Raw genomic sequence first — 21,059 nt, 5'->3', positions numbered from 1 at the left:
ATTTCAATTTTTTTAAAAAAAAGATGTACAAATATTTTGTCAGCAATTAGTAATTTAGTTTTTAGTTGTGGGTACTAACTTGTGAAATACATGTAAATAACACCTGGAAGAAAATCCTGTCTTACTGTACCATTTCAAACCAATCTGATGTGCTTATGTAAGAAACAAAACCAGGTATGGCAAGCAGCTTTTTCTGTGTGATAGTGGTTTTAACTGTTTATATTGTTATTTTTTAGATCTAATGTAAAGATGCCAGGTTTACAGAATATTGTCAACTTATGTCATTTTCTATGGATGAAGAAAAACAATCTGAAACTCACTGGCCCAATTATAATAATTTTGATAGCTGTTTCTTATTCCAGTGGTTTGTTACAAACTGTCGTTTCATGGATATTGTTTTTGTTAATTGTGTTTTTTAGTATAATATCTGGACTTTCCCTAGTGCTTTGCCGAGGTCCTCATCGAGAGCCACCCGCTCCTTTGCCTACTCTGGAGCAACAAAATGTAACTAAATTCATGGAGAAAATAACCAAAAAATATAACAAACATTATTTTCAAAATCATCTAGTGATATCAAAGGATTTAGATAAGGTTGTGCAGGAAGTTATTGACTTAACAATTCGAGATTACTGCTTGTCTTGGTTCAGTGATATTGGAAAAGATGAAACAGCATTTGTAGAGATAGTAAATAAAGAAGTGTGGACAATCGTTAAAAATTTAATAACTCGACTTCATAATGTAGATAACCTTAATTTTTTGTGCAATGACTTAATATTGCTGTTATATAACCATTTTCATGACTTGAGACTTTCAGATGCTCGCAAATTTCCAGGTCAGACAACACCATTTCTACTACATCCATGCTTGAAGGATAAGGATTCTGAGATAAAATACTTAAGAACATGTGCTGAAGTACTACTGTTCTCCTTGCTACCTGAAAGCAATTCAGACTGTTCTGCAATGAGATACATTTTACGTGAGATTGTTGCTCGCTTTGTTTTCTTGGCCACAGCTGATTCAGTGTGTGATCCTGATTATATCAATCAAACTCTTGTTATATATCTTGAGGACAGAGAGAAGATCACTGAAACACAAAAACAGAAATATGCGTATGCTGAAACATATGAAGAGTTTATTAAAATGATAAACACTACAACAGATATTGACACACTAAAGCAGATAAGGTGATTTTTTTTTACAAAAGTATTTAAAATTAGCACAAATACGAATTAAAACATAATTCACATTTCAGGCAAACTTTTATTCCTGATTCCACACCTGCTTCATCTGTTTAATAATATTTGCTGTCTGTCTGAAAACCAATTTAAAAAGGAGGTTTTGTTATCGAAAGCACCATTATAATCACACCTATATCCATAATTATTGTGTATAACGTGCAATCTCCTGGGAGATTTGGGTTTTGTTTGTTTAGTTTCAGTTTTTAAAATTTAGTAAAGATAACGTAATATTAAATCTTTACTCCACAGGTATCACACAATTGCAGAGATTATGCAAGCCACTGTTATTCATAATTCCAAGGACGTTTTACAACAAGATGGCACTCAAAGCAATGCCAAACAGAATAAGAAGGATGCGCTTCGAGATCGTAATTTGAAAAGATACATAAATCAATGCAGAGTATCAAAGTCCCAGTGTGAAAAAAGAATACGAAATCTAGGTGGACCAGATTATCGTGTGTATGGCTTAGGACATGGTCGATTTTTTGAGGGCACTGGAAATAATGGTAAAGAAGCATTTAAACGAGAACGACAAAAGTCAAGTAAGATCCTAGCATTTGGAGATATTTTAGAGAATAGCTTAGCAAGGAGTTTCTTTATGATGTACATGCAACGACAAAGAAGTGGAAATTTGTTAAGGTATGTACATATGATCCATCCAATTTTCAGGACATGGATGGAAAAACATACACATATAGCATGCTTGTAAAATGAAGGTTTTCTAATTTGATTTCTAGGCTTGAATGACTTTAATTTTTGTATACTTTAGGAAAATCTCTGTCATTGTTCATATCTCATTTGGGTTATGTTACAACATGCTTTGCATAAAATTATTTACAACCAGAGCTTGATTATAGCAGTTCTCAATGTTTAATTTTTAAATCGAATTAAATTTTTAAATTACAATGTATTTAATCGTTAATTTTGTTAACTTTTTTGAAATTATTCAAGTGCAAAGTGACTAATGCTGATTTTCAAAATCATAATTCAATTTCCTTGATGGAACTTGTTTAGATCTTTTTTATATTAAGGGATGGGCATTCTGTTGCTAAGCTCAAATTAATTTTTGATATTTAGTTTTTGGGTTGCCACAGAAAAGTTAAGATTAATGAAGCTACCAGACCTACAATCCAGTGCTGATCAAATATTCCAAGAATATGTCACTCCTTCTGCTGCCAAAGTTATCAAATTTGAATCACGATTGGTTCGAGGAATGGAAGAATTTATTTATGGTGAGAAAACAAAAGTGTAATTAAAAAAATTTAATAAGTTTATATACATGATATGCTGGTTTAAATCTTCTATTTTGTTTTCAGGAAATGGTAGTCCAGAGTATTTTTATGAAGCTCAAAAAATTGTTTATGATAAAATGGAGAATAGTTTCTACAGAGAGTTTGTCTTAAGTCATGATTATACAGAATTTGTTTGTGCATCAGAATCTGCAATGGATGAACTGAGAGCACATCGGTCAAAAGAGGATGATCCTGTGACTTTGAGAGATTGGAATGATGGTTTTGGATTTAAAGAAAGGGTTAAAAGATTTTCTTTTTTGGTTTTATTAGTTCTAACTTCTTTACTTTTGAACTTATTTTACTAATTGCTCTTACTATTATTTAGAGAAATGCTGAAGCACTGAAAGCAGGTAATTTTAAAATTCAAATATTTTCATGTTTGTGTTGAATACAGTAATTTTGATTTCATTTTACACGAAGAAGAAAGATTTCACTATAACATATTAATTTTTATTAGCAATGCCAAGTAACATTGAAGAAAGAAATGATTATGCTGTCAGAACTTTGCAAGCTTTGGATCAAAATATAAATGCCAAGGTTGGTATCTTCTACAAACAACACTTCTTTTTTCAATATTTGATGTATCCTAATATCCTTCTCTTGTTTATAGACACAAGCCCTGGAGTTAGTACAGCGAGCACAACCAGTAGATACACAGGTATGATAATTTTAGGTGTTTAATTGATATCTTTGAATAATTGTCATGCGTGTTAAGTCAATTCTTATTTTCTTATGTGAGCTTTGATTTAAGTCTTACTTGTTACGACTGTATGAAGTAGAGCACAAAAATTTGATGAAAAGTTTTTATGTGCAAAAATGTTGGGAGGAAGGATTTATATGCTAAATAAAACAGCAATCTTAAATCATTTGGGTGTCATATATACTGATATGCAAGTGTGACAAAAATGACAGAAATGAATATAAGTTTTTGTTTTAATGTAATAAAAATAATAAGAACATAGTACCATATAATAACATAAAAAAATGTGTAATTTTACAATTTATTGAAAATATATAAAGTGATACTATTTTTCAACATCTCGTAAGATGAATAGGCTCTAATTTTAACTTTAAAGTGGTTCTTCTCATGCACTAATACCTTTAAATTGTCAATGAATAAAAAGTAATGATCATATTGCTTCAAATGGTGATTATAGTGGCTAATTGATGTGATATAGATTGCTTGTACTATCAATGTCTTACTACCTTGCAAGATTATTTGTTTTTTGTTGTTTTTAAATATAAATTGCATTTAGCCACCACACTTGTAATTGCAAATAACTAGTTATCAGCCCATGAAAAAATTTACAGGAATTCACCTGTCACTACTCACAGCTACCATTTTGGCTCACAGTTGGAGTTAATTTGAGCGTTATGATATAGATACCAGATAATAGATCTTCAGAAACATTGAAAGAAATGTTACACTTTGAAGACAATAATAGATCTTAATTTTTGGAACAAAATAATTTCTCTAACTTTCTTGAGTAATTGCCATTTGTTAAGGAGAAGGAAGCATTGGAAAAAGAAATTGATCGACTGAATACAGAAAGGAGACATCTTGAATTTCATATTGAAAGAACAGGTATATAATAATTGTGTATGCAGAGTAAATGTTTGATAGAACCACATGGAGTTATCTACAATATACGTGACTGGTGCATGATTTAGGATATATTTATTAAAATTTACATTGAAAATACGACATAAATACACAATATATATTTCAGTCCTATTTAGTGTGGGGAAGTGGTGAATTCCTCTGTCCCACCAATGTTTCTAATAATCTCTTTAAAAAAAGGGCACTAAGATTTTGTTTTTATTCTTTGTGTTTACCTTGTAATTTTTTGCAGAGATTTATCACGCTTTCTCATCCTTCAAATATGCGCTTATGATTCCAGAGTACTAGTAACATTCTTTTTAGTAACAACATATTTTATTTTTTAGACCTTTGGTGTGAAATGTTGGGACATTGGAAAGCAACTATTTCAAATGTTCAAGTAATGCAGCATCCCCTTATATTTTTTTTAATTAAAACGTTTCCAACGACTTAAAGTACTAATTTTACCTTCTAGTACCATTCTGAAAATGAACAACCTCTTTTTGTTATCTGCGTTTCATGTGATGATAGTGCGGAAAATATAAGAGATCCTGGTGCTACCACAACTGGATGGGTCGTTGTTAGAGAACTGGAGGACTTTAAAAGGTTGCACGGTAAACTTAAAGAGGTAGTGCTTTAATTACACTGACATTTGTATTGTTATGAATTTTCCTATTATAATGTTCTGCCTGATTAGGATCATAAGTTATGCATAGAAAAATTTATAGTTTGAGTTGAAGTTAACCACCACTTGTTTTTTTCAATAATTTCAATCCTGTGGTTTGAAATTTGAAATTACAAAATTATGTTTTTTGTACCTGGACATCCGTTTTTTTGATTTGTTTTTATAGTAGTAGGAACCTTCATGATATTTTATCACTGGACGTCTTTTGCTGCTTTTTTATTTAAAGTATTGTTCTAGTGCTGCACGTGGATGAGTAAAGAACTTCCAGTATCATCAAAACGTTGGTATAAAAAACAAGCATCAGACAGTTTAGAATCATTAAAGTCATCTCTACAGGAGTATCTAACGGTATGCATTTTTCATACCTATTTTAATCTTTAAATTTCCCAGCTTTTGTGTAAGCTGAATTTCTTCCTCTGTACTAGTGGAGACCACCCGATCATATAGGTTTATCATATTGTAAAGTTTAGTTGCATTTGCGACTACTATCAATATGGTCCTGGTATGAAATTTATAAAGCTTCTATTCAGGATGTGGAAACTGTGCCACCAAGATAACCGCTTGATTAGTCAAATAAAGAAAACAGGGATAGATGTTTTACGGGCGTATTAATTTAAACTATGGATTTTTTTTAATAGATTATTCTTGGCGATGAAAGGTTGTGTCAAAGTGATGAAGTATACACTTTTCTCATTCCAAGTCCAGAATACTTAAGAGGGCAGTCATTCAAATCAAGGTAATACAATGATTTCCCATGCTACGTTGTTTCTTTCCACAAAAGCACTACTATTATTACGTGTTTATTATTTTCACACATCCAGCTATATTATAACCGACTTTTCCCGTTATTAAGAAATGTCATCACATATCCGTAAACAATCATTCAAAAAGCATGTAAAGAAAAATAAGGAGGGAACCTATGCATAACAAATAGACCTCCTCCCCTTGTTCGTTGCTAAATGACCCCCTGACCCCTTGTTCATTGTTACCTTTTCCTCCTTTAAGATGAACATACCATTTGAATACCCCTCCCCTCCTCCAGTTGATGAAAATTTTTTTTTAGAATCGAAGTAAAAAAACTTTTATTTCGAATTCATTCTTCCTGCAACTAACAATGAACCGATGACGTATAGACTTAGCGCAATAAGTTCTAACTGAAACAGCATATTATTTTCATTTTTTAATTATTATTTTTATTTTGCTTACGCTTTTTTACAACTATAATTTATTGGTTCATTCACACAAGTTTATGTTTCTATTTTTGTTATTGTTTAGTGTGCAGAAAGAAAAAAAGAATCCATTGTCTTTTATATCGAATATTAAAGGGTAAGATAATATTATTCTTTGACCATTTTTATTTCGGATTTCCCAATTCCCTTTTTTTCCATCTCCAATGTTTTATTCATTCATCGAATCGAATACCAATTTCATTTTCTTTTTGTCCCTTTTTAGCTTTTTTTTACCTGTGAAGCATCATTTTGTTCTATTGTTTAGTTCATTCCAAAACATGTCATTTCCAGACATACTGGTAGATGCAGTTGAAGCTGATGAATTGGTAAATGTTTGTTTATATTATTGTCTACATATAGTTTTCTTGCGTTCTATTGAACAAGTCACGTTAAAGATAGATACCAACTAAAAATAATTTGTACCTGATTCTTCTGATCATAATGTTATGCACACAGTCGTTTCTCGGTCATTATGGTCACTCTCTGTTTTTGACGAAATTAGTAATAGTGATTCAAATTGGTCAAATTGGTATTAAATAAATAGACATTTTTTGATGACAAGCAGTTGTTTGCTACAGTATATTGTTATTACAGTGTGTGTTTTTTATCATAAATAGAACTTATTTTGTTTAAAAAAGGGACGGAGAAAGAATTATAAAAAGTGAAAGCCAATGCAGGAGGCCAAGATGCTGTCTAAAAAATTATTGAAATAAAAATACCCACGAGCAAAGATTTACATCCTTTTTATATCATATTCATACTTACGTTATTTTGTTACGAAATTTCAAATTGTGATAATTCTTGGTGACGTCAGCATGGCCTATTTTCTCATTTCTCTGGACTTTTGCAGGCCGTAGCGCTAATTGTTCGGACATTGCAGAAACTGCGACTAGCGATTTTTCAAAGTTTCTAACCCACATATCTGCCTAAATAGAACTTTTGCTGCCTTTTGACTAGAGCATATGTCAGACTGTTCGTTGCTGTTTTGTCCATTTCGAGAAATGGCCACAAAAATTTCATTTTCCAAAAAAATATGAACAACAGGATTGCAGATTCTCTCTCTGCAATCTGGATAAGTACTTATTATTTAAAAATTTTATTTTATTTTGTCTTTCTTTTTAAGGACACAGGCATTGATGAAAGGTAAGTGAATTTACTATCTGTCGAATTAAATAAATTGTAGTTAACTCGAGTTAAGCAAGTGTTGAATATATGGAGATTACTTAACATATTAGTACCATGGACAAGATGTGACATTATATTTCAATAACTTACCTATTTTAGCACTCAAGAAAGTAAAGATTCAATCGCTGAACCTATGTATAGATTGATTGGTGAAGTGTTTGAATTGAAAGGAGGTAAAAAATTGTTCTGTTTGTAAACTGTGTTTTGTATACGTTCTCTTCTACCTTTAATAGATAAATAATAGATAAAACATTTACCTGCATATAAACACGCTTCGAACGGTTCTGTTTAGAGATAAAGTGCAATTTAATCCCGATAACTCGATCTTCCAGTAACTCGAACCGTTTTTGAATCCCCCTTAAACTTTTGCTAATACTTTCTCATAACGTCACTTGATAACACGAGCTCGCGGTAACTCGAACAGTCTCCAATCGAATTACTTCAGTGGTCCCCTGGGCCAATCTGATTGTTAAACTCCAGAAAATGTAAAAAGTTTCAAGAAAGCTGCTTTTTGAAAGAATAAATTGCTTGTGGAAAATAAATACATTCTCAACCAAATTTCAAAGTCATACATACTTTATGATTTAGTCACACAACGTGTACTGTATATTTTTTGTTTATGTTTGAATTGTCAGAGTAAGAAAAGAAAACTTTCGAGTATTTCTCGTTTTTTGCCAAAATTTCGAGTTAAGCCCCGGTAACTCGAACATTCGATAACTCGAACAATTTTCTTGATCTATTGCAAATTTGAGTTATTACTGTAGTTGTTTGTATGGAAAAAATATTGAGCAAGTTTCTTTGCGTATAAATTTAGTGTTGACATATCATGTTTTATAAGACTGATAAAACCCCTCGAATGCCTTGAGTGTAAAGATCTAATATAGTTATGTGTATGTTTTGAAAGGTGAAATCATTGTAATGCATAAACGTTCCATATTTTGTCGATCTTGTGACAAAAATTAGGGACGACGAAATTATAATGTTTTCTGTTCGCAATAACTTATTTTGCGTTTTTATATTCTTCGCCGAAGTCCAATGATGATAGTTACACTTCCAATGTTGGATTGATACCAACAATCGATCATTCTAACTTTATGATGTCGTTTACCTAATGGAAAAATCATTTCTGTGAAATCATTACCTTTCAAGAATTCCAATACCATAAGATACCAATTTTTTTATATTGTGCTTGTTCTTTAGTATTCAAAATACTTCGAAAAACTTTAATCACTTTTGTCCAAATCACGTTTGGTGGTACAATAAATAGGTATGTATCGTAAACAAATGTTGCTTTTATAATTGTTAACTGTTTTTGCTCTCTCTTTATTTACTCACTACATGTCGGATTTATTGGTGGTTTGCGTTTCAGGCATTTGAGAGAGTTTATTAGCTGGCTTGTTTCTGAACCAATGATGATTTACTACATTGATAACTTTAAACAGTCCATGTGGCCGAAAGGAATTCTGGCGCCATACCCACCACCACGTACAGATCTGGTACGTAAAATACCACTTTAATCTGACTCTGCTTATTATTGAAAAATATTTTAGCACATTTTTAAATTTTTTTTGTAAGAAGTTATTTCTTTCCCCTTGTTTTTGCTTACCCTTCGTCACAACTAATTGAATTCTGTCCTTTGTTGTTGAACCATGGAACACGAGGTTTTATATTTTATGCAATTTTTTTATGATAAATCTGCCTGGAATTTAGTGGTAGTAGATGCTACGTGTATATCCTGTTAAAGTTCTATTTTCAACTAGAATTAACACCGTACGTTTGTATGCAGGAAAAGCTGAGAACAAGAGAGCAGGCGAAGGAAAAAATGATGAAAAGCATTCCAGGTAAAATATGTTAGCCATTTTTTAGATCACTGAACAGTACTAAGGTATGTTAAACGTCATACACTTCAATCTCTTTTTAGATGTTTTAGCTAATTTGGTTGGTAAGCGGAACGGTAAACTGGGCTTTATGAAGGTATATATACTTAGTTTGCACTTGATTAGTTATAGTCTTATCTTCACTTGGCAAATTCTCTCAAAAATTCAAAGGCTTTCACTTTTTATTTACTGCTGTAAATATCTGAATTTTTTTTAATTGGAGAGAAAACGGTAAGTATTTTCTAAAAAGGTAAACATATGCAAAAACCGCTGTGATATCTCTCATTAGTGTAAAACAGGCTTTAATGGACATACAGTTCAACTTACACCATAAATAATGAATTTCTTTGTTAGAGAGATTTTATTGGTTTTTAGTTGTTTGAAGCAATCCAAGATCTACAAACGAACAAGCACTTATTTTACGTAAGAGTTGTTTTAACTTTTTACAACATTTTGTTAGAACGAACTAATGACATGGAAGAGTGAAATTTTTTAAATAGTATTTTCACTTTTCTTGGACATCTCGTTTCATACTGTTAATTTCTAAATCAACATGACTGGCCAACAATAACAGAAATCCTCCACATGTTTAATAGCAAGCTTACACAGTAACGTTCTCGCGACCTTGGGTAACAAAATTACGTCAAAAACATTGTATATTTCACGATAATTATGCGCTAATCCAAAACTGCGACAATCTATTTCGAAAAAAAGAGCGAAATACTTAGAGGGAACCCGAGGTAAAAACGAATTTGAAAATATAATATAGAGCGTGAAAAGTTAGTTAACAAGTCTTCTTTTTTTGATTTCAAGATATTAACTTTTAAAGAATTTTAGATTTAATTATCCTGCACAAATTATGACATTTTCTGTCATCAGTAATTTTAGACCTGTTAAGGGATGTGCAAACTTCATCAATGCATAGTTATTATAAAGGTGAATTGATTAACATAATTTTTTTTCCAGAATGACACTCGTCTGCTCCAACATTTTTTTATATCTCGGTTTCCCTTTGAGTGTAAAATTTGCTACAGCACGTATCTTCCCGCATACTCTTTCAAAACTTTATAAAAAATGCTCCTGGTATGGTTAACATCAGTGTTGTAATCTTACTTCCATTTGTAGGTTATGTTGGAATTGATTATTGTCACTATATGTCCTGAAGTAAAATCGAAAGAAGTTTTAGCAAGCTTGGAAAAAAAGATCGGCAAAACAACGACGAATATTACGGCAAACGATATTGAAAGTCCGACGTTTACTCCCGAGTTTAACGATTTTGGAGATTACCAAAAAAATAAGCTTTGATACTTTTTTTAAAAAAAAGTCTTTTGTTTGCTACACCATATGAGCGATTAGTGTCGTGCAGTTTTGGTATTTCTGTATCCGCCTTTAGTTTTGTGTAACGAAAACGTCGTCAAATATAAATTAAGGGATCTAAAACTCTTCAATTATCAAATATTTTTAAGGTTTTTTTATACGAATACAAAATGTATAATATTATTTTTTGTCAATAAATAGTATACAATGTTCATTATTTTTAATTACTTTTTTCAACTGTTTCAATTAATGAAGTAAGTTTGTTTGTGTAAGATATAAACTTCTTTATGCAATGAAATTGTATCGAGTGTGAAATTGTATCGAGTGTGAAATTGTATCGAGTGTGCAGTACAGTTTCTTTCGTACTGAGTTTTAAGTGAGCTTAACAGTTATGATTTTAAGTGTGTTTAAATTTGAACTTTAACTCGTGTATTAGTGCGCGTTATGGGTGAAATAAAACTATTTAACATAGAGTCAGTTGCAACAAAAGAGAAACACAAAGCAAAACTTTTAAAGACAAAAAATAACCAATGGTCACCAATGGTCACACCGGCGAAATATACTAATAGTAAAATTCGGGGAAAATCAGTGCTGTTGAGTTTGGCCCATTATCAGCCAAGAACTAAATCTGTGACACGGAGAATAATGTTTTAGTATTAACTATTGTTTCCTAAAACATTTTTAGCTTTATATATCTGTTTTTTTTGACATTATTTTAACTTCTTTTTTTTTCGTTGAATAGCTAAGCATTATTGGTCTTCGAGCATTTTTAATACATGAGTTAATCTTTCTTTGTGGTTTTAGGCAGCAAATTTTAACCTCGTGAAATGTATTCACTACCATTTACGAAGCTTTAAATTCCCATGGTACCATAAATTCTAGGGACCTTATAGACTATGGAAGTGAATTAGTCAAGAAACCAATAACTCTGAGGAACTTATAACTCTAGCGACCCTTGTAGACTCTAAGAACGTATGCTGTAGGCTTTAGAGGTTTCCACTGGTGACATAAACGTAACAACACGCGTTCCCACCTTCAACATAAACACAGCATTTAGCAAGAGATTTTTGGACATTTTGGGGTTTTTTTGTTCATAGAAAGTAAGAAAAACATAGTATTAAGAAAAGAAATACATGAAATTATTTAAAACATCGGGCAAACATTCCCTAAGTTGATGATTTTCATTCAGCTAATCGCAAATCTCATTTCAAGACAATTTTCAGTTTACGCGTGTTTAATTTTTTCATACATACACCAGGATGTCTCTCACGACTTGTTAATGTTCTTGAAAGTTTTGTGTAAGAAAAAATGATTTTGCTTACGCTTGTTTTTGTGGTTCCCACTGCAAGACAAAATGTGCTGAAAGCATGACAAGCATAAGAATGTCCCAAAATCTTGTCATTCACAACGTAAGTTTTTGTGCTTATGTCGTACAGGGATTGTGTTATGCTCACGTCACCATTGGGAGCCAGGCTTTAGGAGTATAAATTACTCCAGGAACTTGATGGACCATTGAGAATGTTAAACTACCCAAAGCACCTAATACAAACGGTTCTGGACATCGAAAATGTCATGATATTGTATATTGATGAAGGGGTGGGGAGGTTGCATTTTAAATGTTAAAGATTCAAGAAAATTTCGGTATAAGCAAAGATACTTTTAAAAACACGATTTCTTCGATTCATTTGCAAAATTTTCAAGGAAATTTAGTCGTAGCTTCAGAAGTAATATCTGAAAAGCACTTAAGGCTTCCATGACTTCAATATTTACTGGTGTAATTTTTATTGTCCTTTTCAACCCCTTAGAGTGACAATTTGTCCCCTTTATATATCACTTTTGGTCAATTTCTCGAAATTCGAACGCTTGCAAACTGAATTTACTTCTCACGTTCATGGCAGTTTGAGTTTTCAAATCTATAAGTACAACACGCGTATAACAAAGAAACAACAAAAAGTGTATATTTCTATTGTTTTCTCTCGTATATGTCAAAAAATTTTGTAAGTAAAACATACAGAACACTGCCACCATAAATTCACATAAAAATATATGTTATCTTTCGAAGAGGATACCCCCAGAACCGTTCCAAAATTATCCTGTGCCACTATCAAAAAGGTTTATAAAAATATGTCAAGAAAAATCAGGCCAGCTATCTTACGCCATATGATGTTTTTTCTTGTTTTTTATCTTTAGAAAAAAGGCATTTCTTATGATAACTTCTCAAACCAACGAGCAGCATTATATACAGACAAAAAATAAATTATGTTCACGTGTAAATAATACAAATAAAATTGCTCTCATGTGTGAAACAACAAAAGTTCCAATCAAAAAACCTTTAAAATATTTCGACATAATTACACATTAAAAGACTTAACATTTCATAACACATGAGAAACAAAATGCTAAAGTTACCAGAGCCGTAGTATAGGATTAGATATGAGAGCAGGGCGAAAACTTTCGTAGATACAGAGACTTTAAACAAAATGACAAAATGTGAGTTGAACAAGATTATCGAAGAAGAAATTATTGAAGAAGATATCAAAAAAAAAATCAAGAACAAGTAAACATGACTTTCTGTGCGCATTCTTTTAAAAACGTTAAAACAAAACTTTTCGCGACAAAGGTCAACCATCTCCATAGATAGGGAAAATAAACACACCATAGAACACCACAGATAACAACACACAACGTGAGTCACACATAATCACAACATATGGTCAAACAATCCTCCAGATGCATATATACACATTACAACTTCGTTTGAAATATAAATATATATCCAACCAAAATTCTAATCTTCAGACAGTCAGTTTTTTAGCTCAAAATGCATTCTATTCAAAATTATTCCAGTTAATCAAAAACAGTACGTAAACAAAAGCAAAAGAAAATATTGTGAAAATATCCTTTTCTTTTCTAATAAAGTCAAGTTAAATATGTCCAGACATTCGGTGATAAAAGAGTCAATATATTCAAAATAAAACAAAATAGAAAAGATGTTCTTTATAATATATACATGTTAACACAATTTAAAAATTGCCTTGTTAAAATAATACATACTCAGGGGAGGGAGAAAATGTTACCACAATGATTAATTTATTCAGCAATGTAAGATAAAAAAGAGCCAAGCAATCCACTAGCAAATATAAACAAGGTATCCCCTCAACAAAATTTTTGAGAAAAAATGACAAGTATTACCGTTTTTTTAAAAACAGGACTTGTAATGATTTACCTTTATGACAGGTTAATTGAATAAGACGTGGAAACTTCCTCTTTGACGTAGTGTGGATTTATTCCGAAACTTCTTGGAAATAATCCCTAATCAGAACGTCTTCGAAATAGTACAAGTCAAATATTTTGTATTGATGGGAATAAGGAATATTCGATTTTGATAGTCTGTCATAAAGATTAACCAAAACAAGAAGTATAATTATTGAAAACTTTTGTACAATAAGATATACTACTAACAAAGGATAAGAAATTACTAATACCTTCAATTAAGACATAACAAAAAAATTCTGGCATAGCAATGAAACAAAAAAGTAAAAGAAAGTACATCCAGTGAACTTTCTTAAGAAAATATAGGACTACTGAACTACCTCAGTGGCAACTTCAAGTCGAACTCCACAACCAAGCATATGTGGTCAGATGGAAAGTGCGGGTGTGGAAATCCGAGAACTTTGTTTTTCTTTAAGTATTCTACATCAACTGGTCCCAATTCACCAAGTGGCAATAGTTCCTCGTTAGTATAAAAGATATAATCCAAAACACCTGTGAAATCATAGGTGAAGTTTGTGAAAGGCAACTCATTATCCTTTCCAGTTCTACTCAACTTAAATGGGTGAGTAACAATATCGCTTCCCCTTTTCTCTTTCTCGGAACACTTTGACAGAAAACCGTTATATTGCAACTTTTGAAAGTCGGGATGACTCATGGGAATTTTTGAATTCTCCACGAACTCTATTACACCAGAATCGACCATGGAATTCATGTCAGCACATATAATGAATGGTGTCGTTTTTGCTGAAAAAAAAACAAAAGATTTATTTGAGCAGTATAAAATGTGTCATTCTTATATTTAGAAAAATGATTTCAATAAATGACATTTATTTTTATTTTAAAAATGCGTAACTGCTATAGAAAAATGTAAAAGTGTGAAAGAAGTACAACTCAATGTTTAAGATCTTTCTTTTGTTTGCACTGCACTTCTCACGTACTATCAATAGCATGCTCAAATCATTTCCACGTGCATGTGCATGCATATAGCAGAAAGCCTGATCCTATAGCTTACCTCCAGGAATGCTTTCATCCAAAAACGTTTTCAACTCTCGTAACAACATCACAGTTTGAATCACTTTCACATCTTTGAACTGTGGATCCCAATGGATGTGTGCATTGGTAACAACGACCTTCGGTTTTGTATTGTCTAACTCAGGTACGGCATCCACCATCTCCAATAAAGCCATAACACCTATGTTATCTCTTTGCATCACTCTGTTGACCATATCATCAGCCCCTTCAGCATGTGCAGCTGCAAGTTGACTAAATTCTACCAAGTGTTCTTTTAGTAGCGCAAATCTTGAAAAATAAAAAAATACTCAGCCTTAGAAAATGCACAGTCTGATAATGTACTGGATACTTGTCTTAAGTTACTTAGCAAAACAGATCTCAGATTTTTAAAAAATTTCTAGTGAAATTTGCAACGCTAAGTAACAGCCAACACAAGTGTCCAGATGATATTTAAAACCTAAGTCTGCCATAAATACTACATTATTTTTTAGTTGTTTTAATATAACCATTGTACCACATACTCCACTGGTGAGAACAGAACAAAAGTAGCAGAAGTCAGTATTTATACTAGTATCATTATATCAAAGTCGGTTATAATTAAGCTGTTAAACGGCTTTTTTCAAAATAAAATTCATCCTAAATTTCCCAATTTATTAGAAAAGCTAATTATATTCACTACAAAATATGCGACTTATAGCCCATTTTATGCAAGTTGTGAAGAATTAAAATTTCAATAATACTTAAGACCACTTTGATAAAATTCCCATTTGGGATTTAGAGGCCCTTATTTCTGGATTACACACTGGGAGTGCAAAAAGATAAGTAGAAATTGTGAACACATTTTTTACAGAAAATTATGATATTAATTTGTTTGGACCGATGCATAACCTTTCTTTGAAAGTTTAATTTTAAAACTTGAAGTTTATAGAATTTCTTAGACATTTCGACCTTATCATTATTAATGACATGGACAGCATATGTATTTTGGTTTGTTATTTTGATTACTATAACAACAAAAAGTATCCTATAAGTAGAACATGTGATGGAAAATAACTGATGGAATGGAATAAGTCGAATCTTTTTAAATACTTGGAAGTATGCCAGAACACAGCACAGCCATCCACATATCTTCTCTCCTCTTCTGACATAGTTTTCGCACGAGATTTAGCATTAAAAATTCCTTCATAACCATTTTTCTTCAGTTCAGGGAGAAAAAAGTTCCAGAATTGTTCTGTTTCCACTTCCTAAAATCGTAAACAGCTAAATACAGCTGTATACAATGACTTTTTAGGTATCACAATGAAGTTAATTTTTGCTACTTACACAACTTTTTTGGTATTTTCACACAATCAAGCCTTAACCAAAATTACTATGGACACTGCGAGATTGAAATTTTTAAGAAGGATCTCACTATTTTATCTGCTCCTGATGATTTTTTTTGTCTATAAGTTTGCAAAGAGTATTTTAAAACCTTTTTACAACACTTAAAGAGAATTTTACCTGAAGAGCCAGAATATCTGCATTAAACTGCAAGATTTCTTTTAAAATCGCATTTTTTCTATACTCCCATGCCATAGCCCATTGCGGACAGTATCCATATATTTGACGAGTAGCATATTTATCACAAAGTACATTGTATGACATCACAGTAAAATTTCCTAAGATGGAAGCATGACATAAACTGAACAAACAGTTCACAGAATACTCACATGCTTTTAAATATTAAAAAAATACACAATGTAAGTGGTACCATTTTTTGTGGTGTTTTGAGTTATAGGAATCCATTGTCGTGATGGTGGCCTTGGACAAACTGAAAAAAACATAAAAAGTAGTAAGGGAAATAAATACAAAATCAGTTTCTGCTTCTTTAGCAGGACTCTTCGAGAAAAGAAAAACAGCGATTCCATGCTTTTTCTTATCAACATTGTATTTTTTCACAAATTGAAAGGAGCATTCGGTTTCAATACCAATACCATTCAACTTTACGTTTTGAATTTTTTTAAAGGAAGGTTGTGATTTGTTTAGATTTAATTTGAGAAACCACAAGTTTAGCTCTTAACATCATCATTGCCAGCCATTGGTTAAATTAATATATATAAATAAAGCATTGTTCCTAAAACATTTGTTTAACTGTTAAATTTTTGACAATATTGAATATTATTTTAAGTGATTTTCATGATACATCATTAGAATTGTCATTATAAGTCACCATTCAACTTTACATAATTTAATTTACCTAAAATATTGTTTGCCCCACAAGTACTTACTTAAATTAATGACTCCACATACAACTTTCTCATGTAAACTTGTTGATTTTCTTATGAAAAACTCAATTTCAATATTTCGCTTTTATTTGAAACACACATATTTTGGTGGTATCCTACACAAACTCTGATGAAAAACATAATGGTAGACACATCGTATGCTATACCTATACTATATAATATATATACTATATATTATAGACTTAAAACAATGGCTGTAGAACGATATACTCACAAAAATGCATAACTCACAGGTTTCAGTTTCTCCCAGAAGTTTTAAATTACCTTTTTAAGGTCTAGGAACAAAGGGCTTCTCCAAGACTACAGAAAAATACGTAGTTTTGCAGTTTTAAGCTGGAGTATGTGACCAACTTGTTGAGTTTCGCATACCATTTTGCTTGCTTTTTTATATCATTTTGTGTGTCTCCATCACTAGTAATGGGGTTTCTCAATAAGACCCAATTGGTCACGTTTTAACATTGCATAGACAAAAAATGTATTTTATTAATTTGCTGATTATTTTATTTTGAAGAAAATTACAATAGTTATTCCAGAAGAGTAATACAAAAATAAATCAATTCACCTAAAGATAAACAACATAATAATTATCACATACATATCATGTATGTACCTAGTTGTGGTGACGTGCCTGTTTTATTACATAGGCACTATTTTGCTCATTAAGAGGGCTGAGAACAGCCAGAAGAATCGTCTGCCACATGAAAAAAATATTAATAGACTTTCTAAGAAGGCATACAAAAATTGTTATTTCAAAATGGTTGTTATGAGTTTGCTCTCCAGACTTTGTATAGAACAAATTAAGATGTTTGTTAATAACTAATCACAGCATCATGAAAAAGATCATTAAGACAATATCCTGTTAACATCCCCCCCTCCCCCACCTCTCCCTAAAAAAATTCAAAGCGCCTTACTTTGAGGCTGATCATTTTTTGTGGTAAGGCCAATAAAAGTAAAAGCACTGTTTTGCATTTTGGGAATAATTTGGGTAAGTTCAAGATATGGATGAATACACCTTTACGATAATTCAATTATACATGCGAACCTACGGCTTTCCATTGTAGATAGATAGATGTGCATATTTTACATGGCTAGCCTCACAAATATCGAGGGATATACCCTGTCTATTATTTCCAGGAGGGGCCATGGCGTAGATGGAGAGTCCTAGAGTATTTAATGCTCATTTTGAGCTACGCAGACCCAATTAGAGCCCGCGCTCTACTAGACAACTCCCGGCAACATCCAACGGCCCACACAGTGTGCCATCTTCCCAATTTCCCTCACATGGCTTGGGTTAACCCGGGGCTATGGTAACATTCACTCGCCCATGTTGAATCGCCGTCAAGATGAATCGAACCCCAGTCTCCCGCACAGAGTACGAGAGCTATAACCACTAATCTACGGCGCCACTTGTTTTACAATATCAAAAAAAAAAGAAGGTAAAAAACATGTTTTTATAAGAGTTTGTTAGAGACAAAAGCATGTTTTCTTCAGTTTTTTTTTAACTTCCTTTGTATCAATTTCTTTTAAATTTTCAGAGAGCTATAACCACTAATCTACGGCGCCACTTGTTTTACAATATCAAAAAAAAAGAAGGTAAAAAACATGTTTTTATAAGAGTTTGTTAGAGACAAAAGCATGTTTTCTTCAGTTTTTTTTTAACTTCCTTTGTATCAATTTCTTTTAAATTTTCAGAAAACGTTAATAATAATGAGATACAACTTATGTGTACTTTTCATTCTTGTGGTCGGATTTGCGTCATAATACTGGTTGAATTAATCACTGGGCAGTATTCAGGTTAAAAAGCCATTATGAAATGGGGTACTAATGTCGTAATCATAATGTTTTTGTGGTGAAACTTTTCTAAATACAATACTGGATTTTTCAAGGAATTCTTTTTTTTTTTAGTCAAAATGTTTTAGTTACAGCTTAATTTTTGCCATTTTGCGACATTTTAACGCCGTTTTACTTGTAAATTCTGTTTAATTAAGGTTGTTACCGTGAAGGTTTGACTGTGAAAAGTCCACTTTGTCCCCCATTGGAAAGCAACGAAGGAGAACATTCCGACAGCAAAAATACAAAACGCAGCAAGAAAAGTTATCATGAAAGAACATATTTTCTCCTTACAAAGAGTGATGTTTACCTCCTCCGATCGCAAAATAAGCTGTGATGGAGTGTTAGTTTTCCCGAATTATTGTGAAAGTGTATTTGCAACTTATCTGCACCCAACTTTCTCACTCCTTCATGACCATCTTGGATACGTTTGTTTGCAAAACCTAGTGTATGATGGTACAATTTTGCCACTTAGTCTGCAATAGATATAAAGTTGCAGTACACAAGTTTGCTATGCTTTTTCAAACAATATTTTTTATTACAGATCGATCTTGCATCATTGAAAGTGAGTTTCATGGCTCATAGCAGTGAGAATAGAATTTATTTCTTTGTGGCAAAGTTTTACCTTATGTGTGACAACATTAATGTTGATGTAACATTTAAATAATTTCCAAAACAAGTTTTAAAAGTAATAACTCAAAATATGTTCTTACCAGTAAGGTTATCTAGCATAAGAGTTAGTAACTTGTCTAACTGCAGGCTCATAATTTCTGAAGGTAGTGGATTTCCCTGTAATCCGAGGTTTTTTAACCGAAAAAGTCTTCCAAGTTCATTAGGAAGTACCCGCAAACTATTATATGAAAGATCTAAATCATTTAATTCTATCATATCTCCAATCTCATTTGGAAGACTTCGAATTTTGTTCTTTGACAAATCCAGTTTAGTTAAATTTCTCAGCCTTGATATTTCTGCTGGTATTCTGGAAATGCCATTGTCCCGAAGATATAACCCAGTTAAGTGTGTAAAGGTCCATAAAACTGGACTGAGGTTCCTGCTGTTGCCCACGATTTCTATCTCTCTCCATGTATTTTGAGGCTGTTTTTGCTCAGATTCGTCATATTTGTGTCCGTTCGACATCCCTTTTCCAATATTATTAAAATTAGTTATTGCTACCATGAATATTTCGAACAAGCAAGTAAAAAAGTACTGTTAAAAAAGAAGGATGTCAACCATTTGCGCTTGCTTTCATGGTGCTGGAGAAATAAGCCTCGGCTATCGGTGTCGGTGTTTTACGATAACGTCGTGGCCAGCTTCGCATGCTTTGTTTAAATTGGCACTTATCAATTTTTAACGGCAAGCTAAATCAACTGTTCCTTTTTGGGCCGACACATGACGGCTACATCAGAGATAGAGAAATTTGCAAATCCGAACCGTAAAAGATTACACTCTTAATATATACTAAATCTTTTGCGAGTAAAGAATCTGTAAATTGTGGGCTGTTATGGGCAACAATTTAAGAGTTCCCAGAACCGTCTTTCCCCAGAGCTTCTTTCAATAACTTTTGCCTAAAATTTAAACTTTTTGTGCGTAATGTTTTTAATTTGTGATTCTTCGAAAAAATGGTGTGAAAATGGTGACTGGTAAAAACAATCCAGGCTTTAAAATAAATGGCTTCGTTTCTTAAGATCATTGTTGGGATAAGATCGTGTATAAGATCGTGTTTTACGTTACTCTTTGTCTTTTATGATGAATAAAATGATTGCCCCCCTTTCAACACCATTTAATTGGAAGGAAAGGGGACGTTATTGGGTGGTGCTAAGTAAGGGTTTTATAGAGGAAAATTTGATCGTGTGCTACAGCTTTTATAACCTCGACTCAAGGCCCGTTGTCTTTCTTTTGAGATAATAAGGCGAACAGATCAACTCTTGCATCAAGGTTGCCTCTTTAATTTAAAAGATGATTCTTTGATACTTAAATTTGATGACTTTGAAATACAAATGGAGGCCCTTGTACTAAAGAGAATTAATTTTCCCATCCAGCAGTGTTTAGGTTCACCAAACTTGAGGTTGCAAGTAGCCAAAAATCGGTTTTAAAGTTGCAAGATTGTGTCGACGAAAAGTAATGGAAAAGTTAAATTTGAAAAAAACGCAGTTCCCTGCTGTAAGTCACTGCATGACTTTTGTATTTTTTTTTTACATTAAATTTGAAAATACTTTGTTTTATTTCACAATAACAAT

General features: G+C 32.2%; 2 protein-coding genes across 2 annotated transcripts; one reads left to right on the top strand and one right to left on the bottom strand.

The window, feature by feature from the left end:
• The first annotated feature begins 213 nt into the window (after positions 1 to 213).
• On the top strand, positions 214 to 10,635 carry LOC130654428 (sorting nexin-25-like). Its single transcript, XM_057457003.1, has 22 exons — positions 214 to 1,184; positions 1,488 to 1,877; positions 2,316 to 2,470; positions 2,555 to 2,769; positions 2,856 to 2,880; positions 2,988 to 3,067; positions 3,141 to 3,188; positions 4,037 to 4,115; positions 4,478 to 4,530; positions 4,606 to 4,758; positions 5,053 to 5,163; positions 5,454 to 5,551; positions 6,091 to 6,141; positions 6,310 to 6,370; positions 7,168 to 7,187; positions 7,329 to 7,402; positions 8,430 to 8,496; positions 8,599 to 8,725; positions 9,016 to 9,070; positions 9,151 to 9,203; positions 9,482 to 9,529; positions 10,232 to 10,635. Exons 1-22 carry the CDS (start codon positions 250 to 252, stop codon positions 10,409 to 10,411), a joined length of 3,078 nt encoding a protein of 1,025 aa, XP_057312986.1. The 5' UTR covers positions 214 to 249; the 3' UTR covers positions 10,412 to 10,635.
• Positions 10,636 to 12,379: 1,744 nt separating this feature from the next.
• Positions 12,380 to 20,110, bottom strand: LOC130654708 (CCR4-NOT transcription complex subunit 6-like). The gene is made up of 6 exons (XM_057457325.1): positions 19,536 to 20,110; positions 16,458 to 16,517; positions 16,208 to 16,365; positions 15,797 to 15,951; positions 14,709 to 14,995; positions 12,380 to 14,440 (listed from the first exon to the last, which is right to left on the bottom strand). The coding sequence occupies exons 1-6, from the start codon at positions 19,996 to 19,998 to the stop codon at positions 14,013 to 14,015; spliced, it is 1,551 nt and encodes a 516-aa protein (XP_057313308.1). The 5' UTR covers positions 19,999 to 20,110; the 3' UTR covers positions 12,380 to 14,012.
• Positions 20,111 to 21,059: the final 949 nt, after the last annotated feature.

This window comes from Hydractinia symbiolongicarpus, chromosome 8 (assembly GCF_029227915.1).
Source record: "Hydractinia symbiolongicarpus strain clone_291-10 chromosome 8, HSymV2.1, whole genome shotgun sequence".
NCBI lineage: Eukaryota > Metazoa > Cnidaria > Hydrozoa > Anthoathecata > Hydractiniidae > Hydractinia > Hydractinia symbiolongicarpus.
This window is presented reverse-complemented; position numbering and strand designations above follow the sequence as displayed.

Bases quoted from the DNA above. Each gene is read 5' to 3' on its own strand.
- LOC130654428 (XM_057457003.1), top strand. From the start codon at position 250: ATGCCAGGTTTACAGAATATTGTCAACTTATGTCATTTTCTATGGATG. The intron at 3,189-4,036 runs GTATGATAATTT...CCATTTGTTAAG, and splicing joins CACAACCAGTAGATACACAG to GAGAAGGAAGCATTGGAAAA. The intron at 6,371-7,167 runs GTAAATGTTTGT...TTTCTTTTTAAG, and splicing joins CAGTTGAAGCTGATGAATTG to GACACAGGCATTGATGAAAG.
- LOC130654708 (XM_057457325.1), bottom strand. From the start codon at position 19,998: ATGGTAGCAATAACTAATTTTAATAATATTGGAAAAGGGATGTCGAAC. The intron at 16,366-16,457 runs GTACCACTTACA...CTTCCATCTTAG, and splicing joins TCAAAACACCACAAAAAATG to GAAATTTTACTGTGATGTCA. The intron at 14,996-15,796 runs GTATTTAAAAAG...TTATTTTTCAAG, and splicing joins GTGTTCTGGCATACTTCCAA to ATTTGCGCTACTAAAAGAAC.